This window comes from Nicotiana tomentosiformis, chromosome 12, assembly GCF_000390325.3.
Source record: "Nicotiana tomentosiformis chromosome 12, ASM39032v3, whole genome shotgun sequence".
Lineage (NCBI taxonomy): Eukaryota > Viridiplantae > Streptophyta > Magnoliopsida > Solanales > Solanaceae > Nicotiana > Nicotiana tomentosiformis.
The window spans coordinates 87,924,642-87,939,282 of record NC_090823.1 but is presented as its reverse complement, the minus strand read 5'-3'; the positions used below and the strand labels follow the sequence as shown (position 1 = coordinate 87,939,282).

General features: G+C 37.4%; 1 protein-coding gene across 1 annotated transcript; it reads left to right on the top strand.

Annotated features, from left to right (window-relative positions):
- The first annotated feature begins 1,881 nt into the window (after nt 1-1,881).
- On the top strand, nt 1,882-5,482 carry LOC104117885 (inactive TPR repeat-containing thioredoxin TTL3-like). Its single transcript, XM_009629015.4, has 4 exons — nt 1,882-3,555; nt 3,643-3,838; nt 3,938-4,444; nt 5,117-5,482. Exons 1-4 carry the CDS (start codon nt 2,606-2,608, stop codon nt 5,294-5,296), a joined length of 1,833 nt encoding a protein of 610 aa, XP_009627310.1. The 5' UTR covers nt 1,882-2,605; the 3' UTR covers nt 5,297-5,482.
- The last annotated feature ends 9,159 nt before the right edge of the window (nt 5,483-14,641 follow it).

Here is a 14,641-nt window from a genome sequence, read left to right as displayed (position 1 = left end):
TTGGCGAGCCGGCACCAAACTACTAATTTGTATGACCATGCTGCAGAAAAAAGTATATCTTAAAAGCATGCAGGCCTAGTTTTTTTTTACTGGTTCTTTGGAATTTAGATCAGTTGCCTGAAAGTGAAGATAATGACACATATAACTAGAGTTCCTAAAAGAGCACAAAAACATCATCATTTGGGTTTTACAAATTTTATGAAGTTAATCAGTTAGTTGTACTACCCGACAAATCAGATTGAGATTTTTAGTTCTTTTGTCTGTTTCTTGATAGAGTATTATTAACTCGAGAAATCTTTTTTTAACACTTTGTTTTTTACATTAGTTGTCAAATTTTGATGACAACTGTACTTATGATAAGTACTTTGTGCAAGGGAAAAATTGTGAGTTCGAGTCGCTAAGAATAAGGTGGGGAGTTCTTGGAAGGAAGGAGTCGAGGGTATATCGGAAACAGCTTCTCTACCCCAGGATAGGAATGAGTAAATTATGCGTACACATGACCCGGGTTCGATCCCCGGCAACGGCGCCAAAAACTTGTTGCAACCAAACGCACACGCAAGTATACGCGGTCGTCAATTAATAAGTGACTAAAAGTCGGATGTCGAACCCACGAGGACTTGTGATTAACTATTAACTAAATTAGACTATCCTAATTATCTGAACAAGAATTAAATTTAAAAATATTTGATTCTAAACTAATTAAATAAAAAAATATAAATAATGAACTTTGAACAGAGAAAGAGCAGATTTTTTATGATATCAATGTAATGAAAACGATCTAGGGTTATGGGCTATCTAACAATCCTATTGTATTCTTAAATTGAATTGACCAACTAATTTATCTAGCTTATTGGTTGGCAGGGTTAATATTGCTCATAAGAATCTGTCGAGTTCTTACTCGCCTATTCAAGCTAACCTAACGCCTATATGTCTATGGAGTTAGAATCAACAAGAACGCATTTATAATTCCTGTAAATTAACCAAGCAAGGCAATTAGGTATATGTCCATCCTAACCACGATTCCGTTCACCGATGCCCGAGTTCAAGAACTTGCTCTACTCAATCTTATATGCAATCTAGAATTCCCACTTTCGAGTTCAATTCTAGATTCGTAGATAGTATTCAATTGGTGATCAAGCAATTAAATAATTAAGTGCAAGATTGAATAAATAAACCCATATGATAAATCAAGAAGGCAAAATCAATATCCGAATAACAATAGTCATGAAAGAACCACAACTATAGAACGTGAAGTTTAGCTCCACATAGACATGATAGCCAAACAACAAATCATACAAAGAAACATAAAAATTACTAAGTTTGGTGAGAGAAAGATGAAACTCGGCCTCCACTGCGGCTCTGTGCTTGTGTTTTCCTCTCAAAAACGTCCTCCCTCTTTCAAAATAGGTTTAGGTTGGCTTTTATATGAGTTGGGGCGTCTTGGGGTCGAAATAACCGAGTCCAAGTCAAAATAGGACACTTTCCCGTCTTGAGTGTCCAGGGAAGCATGGGGCGCTGGCCCTGGCGCTCAAATTTCTTGGCTACTGTAAATTGCGCCACAGCCAGCGCCCCATGCTCGCTGTGGCCCTCAAATTTCACTTTTTGTGTTTTTGTCCCGATTTCGCTCCAATTCGCGCCCTTTCGTCCCAAATTGCATCTGAATGATCCCTACACATAGAAATACCAAATTTTAGCACAAATAATCATATTAAACATCTCAAATCGTCGAGACATGAGCAAAATGTGAGGCGATATATAACAAAATATACATACATTAAGCCAATTATCAACACATTATCCTCCTCAAACCCCACTAGTGAGATTATACTGGGTTATTGTTGTTGTTGTATGCTAATAAAAAAATTATATAATAAGGTGTATGATACCGTTAACGATGTGAGTTTTTTTTTGTGAAAATTCATATGTGCTGAGCTCAAAACGGCAAACATCAGATTATCTGATAAGAGTATTTTTGGATTGACTATGCTTAGCCCAACAGCAACATAATATTTTAGGGTGTTATGGTGCATTGAGCCGGTTTGCTCGTAGAATATTAAAAAAGCAACAAGCTGATCTGAATAGAATTGAATATTATTTCATGATTGTTTGGAGGTCCTATTTGTTGGTAATAGAGAAAGGCTGGAAGAACAAAATGGGAAAGAACCAGAATAAACTTTTTCCAGCTTTGCTGGTAAGTCTTCCATTGGTGATTTAGATATTAGAATTTGCCAGTTGTACTTTCCTATAATTTTATTTCACAGGCCTCTAGCGGCAAAATAAAATAAAGTTGGTTTCTTGACATCCACTCTAGGATCCGTATGGGGTATTAATATTCACTCATCTTCTATAAGAAACACTCCTATCACATTGAACCCTTCACATTCAAGCTTTTTCTTGATTTCTTTCCCTTTTTTGGACCATGTGTCGTTTAGATAGGATTATGTTTAAGTATTTAATTTTTCCTAGTTGACCCTTTTTCTATAAATTCATCACTACTTCACTTTGGATAAAGTCTCCTATTTTCATTCTTCTTTTTGATTATTAGTTGGGATCAATGATCAGTGATCAGTGATCAGCTTTCATTCTCTGTTAACAACCTGTTGAGATGGAAAAAACTAGAAGAAGTGGTCAATCAACCATCTCTGAAAATGCAGATATTTCATTAGAAAATGAATTGGGTTGTGGTCTAATGGGTGCTTTTTTCCCAAGAAAAAGTTCTAAGCTAAATACATCAACTGTACCACCAATTCCAACCAAGATTAGTGACACCAATTCTGTCAAGAATTCAAGAAACTGGCGAAGCAGTTCTTGTGGTAAGGCATGTTTGGACTCCAGGAAATCAACTAAGCCTTCACCGAAACTAGGTGACAAACCATTCAGAAAAACATCCTTAAATAGTTCGAGGAATTCAAGTTCTTGTGAACAGAATAATATTAGAAAATCTTCATCAGATGGTACGAGAAACTCGAATAAAGCATCATCCAATTTTTCTAGTGTGACCAGGATGTCACAAGTTGTTAACTTAGCATACACACAAAAGCTTAGAAGAGAACCATCTTTTACCTCAACTGATTTGAGCATGACAATCTTTAGCCATCGAAAATCCAGGACAAATGGAACGTTGAATCGCGATTCAACAGGCAATGTTAGCCTATTAGACCACTTGGGAAATTTGAAGCTGCAGGGGAACCAAAATCCCTCTAGTGACATAAAGAAAAAAGGCAGTGTTTTGATGGGAAACATAGTAAGACAACCTAGTGTAAGAAGCCATCAATCCGGGAATACGTTTCGCCATTCTGCAAACAAACTAGACCCTGATGCACTCAAGTCCATAGGCAATGAGCAGTATAGACAGGGAAAGTTTGAGGAAGCATTGGCTTTATATAATCAAGCAATTGAAATTGATCCAAAAAATGCTTGTTATTATAGCAACAAAAGTGCATCTTTGATGTGTTTAGGCCGCTTAATTGAAGCAGTGCTAGCATGCAGAGAGGCCATTCGGCTAGATCCTTCTTATCACAATGCACATTTTCGTCTTGCAAGACTATACCTCAGGTACTATAATTTGAGAAGTTAGATATTTTTCTTAGATAGTGTTTTTTAACTTCATTCACTTAGTCGAAAAATTATTCATTTCAACAGACTAGGAGATGCAGAGAAAGCGATAGATCATTACAAACAATCAGGACGAAAAGTTGACAAGAAGGACATTGCCGAGGCTCATGATCTTAAGCGACAAATCATAAAATGCACAGAAGCACAGAAACTGAGAGATTTCAACACATTGCTTAAGGAAACACATAATTCTATCTCCTTAGGAGCAGATTCAGCTCCACAGGTTGAACTAACCGAGTTAATCCCTATTCTACAAGTCTAATAAAGAAAAATAGATTTTTAAAGATTCTAACTTTTTCCTTTTACTTGATTACAATCAAAGATCTTTGCCATGAGAGCTGAAGCCTTGTTGAAGTTACATAGACATGAGGAAGCATACACCACAATTCAGAATGGACCTGATTTTCAAACTAAGCTTTACACTAGCCTTTTCGGTACAGCAAAAACAGCGTATTTATTAATCGTTCGAGCTGAGGCCTATGCAACTGTTGGCAAGTTTGAGGATGCCATAGTTGCAGCTCAAGAAGCAGTGAAATTGGATCAAAGCAATGAAGTAACTAACACAACTCTAAGGAGAATTAAAAGGTTGGTATCAGCACGGTTAAAAGGCAATGAGCTTTTCAAAGGAAATGAATTCTCAGAGGCTTGTACCGTATACACTGAAGGACTAGAACAAGAGCCATATAATTCTATTCTGCTATTTAATAGAGCAGCTTGCCGATTCAAGCTAGGACAATTTGAAAGAGCAGTAGAAGATTGCACTGCAGCTCTTGTATTACGCCCTTCCTATGCAAAGGCTAGAGTGCGAAGAGCTGATTGCAACATCAAGGTAATTAATTCTTAGTGCAAAGTTTATTTTACCTATGTAGTTTGGCTGCAATTTCAAAGTAAGTCATGTGTCTCATAATAAGAATAGTATGGCAAATTTTCTTTTTAGAGCCGGTTTGGACATAAGAAATTTTTTCCCTTTTTTTCAAAAAAAATTTACTTTTTTCGAAATCAACCTTTGTTCATAAAATTTACAATTTTCAATTGAATATGCATTTTGAAAATTTTCGAAGATTTGAAAAACTCCAAAAAGTTATCTTTCAAAATTTTCACTCAAATCACTCACAAAATTTCAAAAACAACCCAAAATTATAGTCATGTCCAAACACAACTCTAAAAATTTCAATTACCATTTTCACTTAAAAAAAACGTTTCGCCCCATTTTGAAATTTTACAATTCTTATGTCCAAACGACCACTTAGTCTCTCCAAAAAATGACATGATTTGTTGGGATCCTCACCACTATTCATTTAAATAAAAACACACGTGGAATTCTCACCATCACTCATTTTATGGGATAATTTTGGTACTTCACATATATATATATATATATATATATATTTGACTTACATGTCAAAAGTCTTTTTTAATTTATTAAATTTTATGCTCAGTCAAACATTATCACGTAAAATCAGACTACTTGTTTACTTCTTTTGTATATACGGTGATACAGTTGGAAAGATGGAAGGCAGCTATTCAAGATTGTGAAGTGTTGATGCAAGAAAATCCGGAGGATGAAGTAAGTAGGGTGTTTTTAGAGGCAAATGTTCAGCTTCAAAAGCAGCTAGTAGAGGACCATAACCAGAGAAATCTATTCAACGGTTCCAACTCCGCGCTTGTCTCCGGCAACTAACATTTTAACATTCACTTTGACATTTATTACACCAAATTAGCATGGACAGCTCACGCACATGCGGGCCAAACGCCAAAATTTAATACGGGGCCTAAATTTTTAAAGGAAGTTATAAGTTATATCTTTATTTGAAATCTAATCTTCTACCTTTTTTAGATATAAAATTGTTAATGATCTTTTTTATAATCAATTTTTTCTAATAATTCTTTTTTAATCGATATTATAGACAACTCATTTAGTCTTTCTTGAGATATTGTTAATTTTAGATAAGATATTATAGAGCAATAGAAGTATAAAACTATTGGAAGCTTAAAAGTATTGTTGAACACTTAAACTAATAAAATCTTGGAGAAAGAATGTGAGTAAGAATAATAAAGAGAAAGACAAAAAATATGTAGGGTTTTTAAATTATGAAGAGATTGGTAAAAAGAAAGATTGACTTGAACAAATTAAGAAAGGGAGAGTAAAACTTTTACACGTTCTCTGATGAAGGAGTAAAAAGTAAAAAATTGGAACGTTGAAAAACTATTCATCTACTCATTTTTAAGTAAATCAAATTATTACTTTATTTATATATATATATATATATATATATATATAAAAAGAGTTTTCTTTTCTTTTATATAAAAAAATTTTACTTTTATATTAAAAGTAATAAATATTATTTTTTAAACACCTATAAACCTATTAATTTTTTAAAATGGGGCCCCAAATTTGGAGGCATGAGGCATAGGTCTTACCTCTTAAACATTAGAGCCGACCTTGCAAATTAGTACCAAATCCCTACGGTTTTGTATCATCATGAATTACACATTCAACTTTCTAAAAGTTTGCACAAAAGAAAGAAAAAGGGTATGTCACGACCCAAAATTCATTATAGATAGTGATGGCGCAACGAGCCAACGGTGATTTATCAATTTAATTACTTATTTTATTACTTTTGAAATCATAGATTTTAATAAGGAAAGAATTTTACACTTCTAAATCCACGGGAACGTACAACATTTGTAGTTTATAAAAGAATTGAAAGGCGTTAATAATATACGAAACCATAAGTATCAACTAGTATAACCCCAAAATCCGGTGTCACGAGTGCATGGGCATTTTCTAAGGAGTTTAATAATAATACAATATCTGTCTAGAATGTAAATAAGACATGATAAAATAAATGGTACGATGGAGACTCGGTGACCTGAAATGCAGCTCACATAAAGTCTCATCAACAGGTGCGCCTATGCGCCAAGATGATCACCAAATGAACCTGTCAGATCCTGCACATTTATTGCAAAAGTACAGCATGAGTACGTAAATCAACGCGTACCTAGTAAGTATCTAGCTTAACCCCGGAGAAGTAGTGACGAGGAGTTGACATCGACACTTACTAGAGGTCCAATAAAATATTATAATAATTTACAACAGATATAAAGTGCATTGCGATAACAGGTTAAATTTGTAAGTTACATAATCTTCCAAATATTTACTTCAAAGTATGAATTTCTGAATCTTGTAATCTATCTTAACGGCTCAGAAAAATATCAAGTTCCAATATCAATGAATAAGGGACACCATATACAATGTCGGGCATCAGCAGAAAGATAATCTCATGAATGTTCGGACTACCAGCGATACAACGTATGATTATGCCGAGGTCGTTCGGCCCGATTCAGAATAATATGTACACTGCCGAGGGTCGAGCGGCACGAACCATAGATGCATCTATTATACTGCCGAGGGTTTCAGCCCGCTCCATAAGAAAGGAAGGAAGTTATCGAATCACGAGACACTTGCTTATAATACAGTACATGAGTACAAGGTGAATATAATCATTTATCGTTTCTCAAATAACTAGCCAACAACTCAAGGTGATAAGGCTCGGCCTAACATATATGTATGTATTTCTAAATCAATTCAATTATAATTTTAATTAATTAAGCCAGCAGGACGGATTCAAGTATTTCAAATAATAAATGGTAAAGTCCTAAGTCTACCCGGACATAAACATGTTTTAGCTACGTACGGACTCTCGTCACCTCGTACGTACGTAGCACCCACAACTATTAGCACATAATAATTACTTCAGCTAAGGGTAGTTTCTCTCTCACAAGGTTAGACAAGAGACTTACCTCGCTTCGAAATTTTTTAACCGGCTCCAACGCCACTCAAACACCTCAACCCGATGCTTGTCTCTCCAAAACTAGTCAAACAACGTACAAACCAATCAAAATATACCCCAATACGTATAATTTAACAATTAATAATGATTCCAAACTTCGCTCAAAAGCCAACAAAGTCAACCCTGGAGCCCACGCACCCGGATTCCGAAATCTTCGAAGATAAACTTTACCTATAACACCACGAACTCAAATATATAATTTATTCCAATTTTCATGTCCAATTTCATGGTCAAATTCTAAAAATCTCAAATTTTAGGTTTTCATCCAAAATCCCACAATTTTACTAATTTTCATGTTTGAATCCTTATAGAATCTATGTATTTAACTTACAATAGGTGGGAACAACTTACCTTTCCATAGATGATGAAAATCTTCCCTTGAAGCTCTCGAAAAAATTGCCGAAACCAAGTGAGAAAATGAGTAAAATGAGCAAAATCCCGATTTTAAACAATTTGCCCAGCCAACTTTTCGCACCTGCGGAACACCAGCCGCACCAGTGGAAAAATCCATCGCAAGTGCGGTTCCCTCCAAGTAAGGAAAATCGGCTACTGCGGACCAATTTCCGCTCCTGCGCGACCGATTCTACGGTCCACCACACGTTCATGCGCTCCCGCACGTGCGGAGATCTTCCGCTTCTGCGACCCCAACTGCCTATCCCGTTTTCCGCTTCTACGGATTATCCTCGCATCTGCGGCCATCCCAGCTCAGTCCAAATGTCGTTTCTACGGCCACAACGCCGCACCTGCAGGCTCGCACCTGCAGCCCTTTCCACACAGGTGCGATTGCACCAAATTCCAACTACCTCAACACCTCTCCCAATTCCAAACACGGTCCGTTTCCAATCAGATTCTCACCCGAGACCCCCGTGACCCCGTCCAAACATACTAACACATACCAAAACACAATACATACTTAGTCAAAACCTCAAATCACGTCAAACAACATCAAAATTATGAATCGATGGCCAAAAACTTTCTTTAATCTTCCAAATTTTCAAACTTCGTTAAACGCATCCGAATCACACTTAAACATTCCGGAATGACGCCAAATTTTGCGTGCAAATCACAAATCACGATACAAACCAATTTCACAACTTCTAACGGACATCGATAACACCAAAATTCATTTCAAATCAAACTTAAGAATTTCTTAAACTTCCAAAATGCCAACCTTCCATAATAGGCACCAAAATGCTCTCGGACCACTCTATACTCAACCCGAACATACACCCAAGTATGAAATCATCATACGAACCTATTGGAACCTTCAAATCCCGATTCCAGTAAATTTTACTTGGAAGTCAAACCTTAGTCAATTCTTCCAACTTAAAACTCTTGAATTTAGAATTTTCTATCTGAATCAACTCCCAACTTTCCGAAATTCAATTTTGACCACACGGACAAGTCATAATACCTTAAGTGAAGCTACTCAAGGTCTCAAACCACTGAATGATGCGTTAGAGCTCAAAATGACCGATCGGGTCGTTATATTTTCTCCCACTTAAATATATGTTCGTCCTCGAACGTGCCAAAAACTGCTCCAGAGTTGTCCAAAATCACGGTTTCACACCTCGTGCACCTGCATGTTCTACCACAACCCAACTAAGCACATTAGCTCTAGCCATATTGAAGATCCTCCCTTTTTATTTAGTCAACAAGCCTTAGAACCAAATTCCAACCTCTGAATTTCTCTACAAGACCTGATTCTAACATACGAACATTGTATCAGTGACTACACACTGTACCAAACATGATCATGCACCCATGCTGAAATCACACCATGCACCACATAAGTCGGTTGCCCATAATAACATTCTCCGACCACAATAGCTGGAATTTCACAAATTTGATGCCCACAATACACCTCATGACGCATATAAGTCCTTCTCCAACTCTCAAAATATTTCCATGACGACAGAGATGTGTAGAAACTCATAACCATTTGCCGAATCAGCAAATCATGGAGTCTCTCCTCCTGACAAGGACCATTACCTCATTCTGAACTAAATAATAATATTTGCTCTTTAATACACCCTACATAACTCGGATCACACTAATCTCAGGTCCAATAACCTCGTCTCACCCAATACAAGATGCTCAGGCAATGAACCATCTCAAACACTGCCAAAAAATCCCATATGACGCTCACAATGCGCCAACAAGCTACAAACTCGAATGTGATACATACGGAAAAACAAACTCTGGAAAAGAACTATCCAACCCGCATAACGAATAAAACGGCCAAATAGATGTTATGAACCTACCTTAGGGATGAAAAACAAGGCACACAAAATAAGTGTAAGGAACTAGGCTCAACATCTCATTGTTGTGGCGTGCAACCCAATCCAATATGACACGGTTGCGGCGTGCAACCCGATCCAAACATGACAATATTGCGGAGTGCAACCCGATCCACACAACATGCCCCTGGCGGCATGCCACCCGATCCTCACATAACAAACAAGAAGAAAACACACATCAAGTTGTAACGCTTATACTTACGAAATGCCTGAATATCAACCACAAGCACGCCAAGTGCATAATACAAATCCTGGGGAGACGGATAATGCCATACGCTACGAAAACCAAGCACAACTAAGGTGCGATATATGACCTGCATCTCGAGAGCCATCCTGCTCATATAACACCACAAGCTACACGGGACCTCAACACATGTGCGAATAATCAAGCCGTCTCAATACCCACATGGCACAATAGAGATTTACATGGAATAGCTGACGACAGGAATAACATCCAATGCCCGATGACTCATTCGTAAGCAATGATATGACGAATGAATACATATGACCTGACGTAGAGCACACATTCACATTAGACCCACCAACGGACCTCAAACCGATTCTGATCACACTATACTGGGCCAATAACCTTCCAAGGATCCACAATGGCCCCATTCATGACACACGAGCAGTCGTCCACTCCGGACCAAACTCCCATAGTTCACAACCAAAGGGATAGAGCACATTCCAGCATGAACTCTCACATTAACGATAGTACCAAAAATCTCTATACTTTGTTTCAATCTTTAATAAATGAGTGACTAACATGTCACACTTATATAAATCTCCCCGTGTGGATACGCTCCCACGGCCTTTCGCACCAGGTAGCAAGGTATGCACCTCCATACCACCAACCGTACTAATTCTGTAAAGCAATTCAAGAACCCGCAATCAATACACAATGCTCCTTCCACGGAACACTATCCTCCGGCGACACTAGGATAATGTCAGCTTATTCTGAACATCTAATTCTTTCCGGCTCATCTGAGCTCATGACATTTTTGTCAACACTGAACCGCAACCTTGATCCTTAACTTTCAAATTCACATACCGCTCATTGCACCTATCATGCCGATATACGAGAATACCATAATTCATTATAACCCCTCAACTACTAGTAGAATAAACACTTCATAGGCTAAAAACCTTTCACTTAGCTCATATCAAAAGAACCAATGCAATATGTAACTAAATTCCCAAAACACAGAAAATACAAATCTCAAGTCGTGATATAAACTGCCATGACTATTCAGGAATCCAGTTACACCACAAGGCCATTTGGATCAAATACCTCCCAAATCATTCAAGTCATAGTGGTTGTCAAGCCCGCATGTACAACCACAAACCACATGCATACCTTCACACGCCGAAGGAGCTGATCATTGCCACAATCATGTTGATTCAACAATTACCAACCGAACCAACTCCTTCCAATCCACTCTTGACTTGCCTTAGAAATAATAGTAGCTCCAACTAGTACACCCATTCTGAAAGACCTTTTGCGAATCTGAAATTATTTCTCATATTTTCCAACACTGCCTTGTGTACCTGATGATAACACAGAAAATTCCCCAAGTATTCTTCACACTCTTCTCCAAAATCCCGGTCTCTTGCCACACATAACGAACCCATTAGAACCACCGTTGAGGGTCACCCACCCTGACTTAGTGTCATCACCCAAAATCTCACATATTGTGATGGCGCCTATCTAGATACTAGGCAAGCCGACAACCTCAATAAATCACAATTTCTTTTAAGTTTAAAAATATAATATTTAAGGTCAATACAAAATCTCATTAATACCGACATAAAACACTCCCAAAACCTGGTGTCACTGAGTACATGAGTATCTAAATGATAACATAGTCTGACAGATAGAACATTGTCTGGAAATATAGAACAAAACAAATAATTGAAAGGAAAAAGAGTCAAGGTTTGTGGACACTAAATAAAGAACTGAAGATAGTGATGAGTTTCACAGCTAAGTCCAATTATAGCAATTTCCAACAATATAAGATAGGCATGCTTTCCAATTCAACATTTAAAACTCAACAGTAATTTCATATCAAGTTTGACTGAAATAAGAGATAATATCTTTCAGAAGTTTCCAAAACATTGATATAAGATAGCTAAAGTGCAACAATAATGAAATCAATGCATCCTCTCAGAACAATAGTCCCTCAGTCCTCCCATTCACTTCAACCTCACAATCACTCTTTCCTCTTAATCACTCAGCACTTGGCACTCGCACTCAGTAGGTACATGCGCTCATTGGGGGGTGTACAGACTCCGGAGGGGCTCCTTTAGCCCAAGCGCTATAACAAGCCAATCATGGCATAAATCAATGAAACATGTTGTGGCGTGCAGCCCGATCCCATAAATATCCTCACAATCAGGCCCTCGACCTCACTCAGTCATCAACCTCTCTAGTCTCTCGGGCTCAAGATGTCATGAAAATCAGCCCAAAAATGATAATATGATGTATCAATAAATAGCAACAGAGACTAAGATATGATATGAAATGAATGAACATGACTGAGTGTGAAATTATAATTTGAACATATAATTCAACTGCAGAAATGACTTCAGTGGCTACCAATAATAATAGCATATGCCTAAGCATGATTTTTAATACGAGTCTCAGCTCAATTTCTCTAACACGTGAAGGATACGCGGATAATAACATGATTCTTTAATTTTACAACTCCATAGAATTTATTTAAGTCACAGTTTCTATGGTGCACGCCCATATGCTCGTCACCTAGCACGTGTGTCACCTCCAACAATTGATATAATACAGAATTCAGGGATTCATACCCTCAGGGCCAATTTTAGAAATGTTACTTACCTCAAACTGTATAATTTTTTACTCTGTTATGCCTTTGCCTCGCGAATCGGCCTCCGAACGCCTCAAATCTATTCACAATTAATTCGATTCATTCAATACATATTATAGAACTTAATTCCATATGAAAATACTAATTTTTCAACAAAATGCGAAATTAACTCAAAAATCATCAGTGGGGCCCATATCTCGGAACCCAAAAAAAGTTACAAAACATGAATGCCCCTTCAACCACGAGTCCAACCATTCCAACTTTACGAAATTAAGACATCAACTCGACCTCCAAATCCTCAAATGAATTTTTTAAATCCCTAAGCCCAAACCTTCGAATTTCACCCTAAAAACAAGTAATCTAGTCGGAGTATTTGATGATAATTCCATATTATTGACTAACAATGACCACAAGTGACTTAACTCAAGTTTTCCCGTGAATTCTCGCTCACAAATTGCCCAAAAATGAAATTGAAAACTATGGTATGGAACATTACCTCTTAGAAGAAGAACTTGAGAGATTTCTTGTTGGATTTCAAGGCTTGGAAAATATTTTGATTAATAAAATACCTGAGCTTCTTCCTCTCTCTAGAACACTCTCACTTCTCTCTAAAATATCAGATATTCCCTTCAAAAATGATCCCTTACGTCTATTTAACGAGATAGGGTCGGGTTGTAAAGATAGAAGAATGGACCCTCCAAATTTCGGACCGGGCTACAGACCATGCTAGGCACGCTCTGTAGTGAGCTACAGACCAGGCTTCGCGAGGTATATAGCTCGGTCAAGCACGTTACAGACCTGGCTTCGCGAGGTCGAAATGATTCATCTCCCCAACGCATTGTTCAACCCAAATGTCCAAAAATGCAATACAAACTTAGTCGATGCCTCAAACCATGTCAAACAACATCGAAATTATGAATCGCGCATCAAATCGAATTATGAGTTTTCAAATCTTCCAACTTCTATATTTTGGGCTGAAACGTATCAAATTAAGTCTGATTGACCTCAAATTTTGTACACAAGCCATAAACGACATAACATACCTATAAAATTTTTCAGAGCTGGATTCCGACCTCGATATCAAAAAGTTAACTCCCCGGTCAAACTTCCAAACTTAAATTTCTCATTTAAAACCTAATTTCGCTGCGGACCTCAAAATAAATATCCGGATACACTCCTAAGTCCGGAATCATCATACGGAGTTATTGGAACCATCAAAATTCCATTCCGGGGTCGTTTACACATATTTTATCATTCAGACAATTATTTTAACTTAACCTTTCATCCTTGAGACTAAGTATCTCAATTCATTCCGAAACCTCACCGGGACCGAACCAATTACCCTGGTAAGTCATATAACAACTGTAAAGCACAAAATGAGCAGTAAATGGAAAAACATGACTGAAATGCTCAAAATGACTGGCCGGTTCGTTACACTTGGTCCCGTATATAAGCCGAACATTAGTGCACTGTCAGCACATGAACACTCCCACGGAAGTAACCAGATGAATTATTTTTCCTTGTATATCACATCTACGAGAAGCATAAACTTTGAGTCTTCCCAAAACCTACACATGAATCGATAAGGCAAAATATAGCACACATTCATCAAATCCTTTGCTCAAATTACCCTTGATGTTTTCTTTTCTTAGTCATAAATAATACACCAATGCACCGATAAACAGAAGTTGCACAAACAGACAACCACGCGATTCAATCGTAGATGGTGGGCTCCCCCACTTAGCTTTAAGATACAATTATATAAACCTAGAACCCACAAGATTTTTCTTTCTCAATTACTATGATCTCACACCGTCAACCCGCCAAAATTCTTGTAGTTTCTTATTAAACTTTTCATGAACATTCCGAATTATCAGCCAAAATCGCATATTCAATCTTCTGTCGGATAGTAAGTAGAATTCTTAGTAGAAAGTTCGTCAAAATCACGTAATCGCTAACCTTCTCATAGGAGATAACCCATTTGTAGAGATTCCATACCGATATCTTCCAACGACGCTGCACTAGGTACCACCAC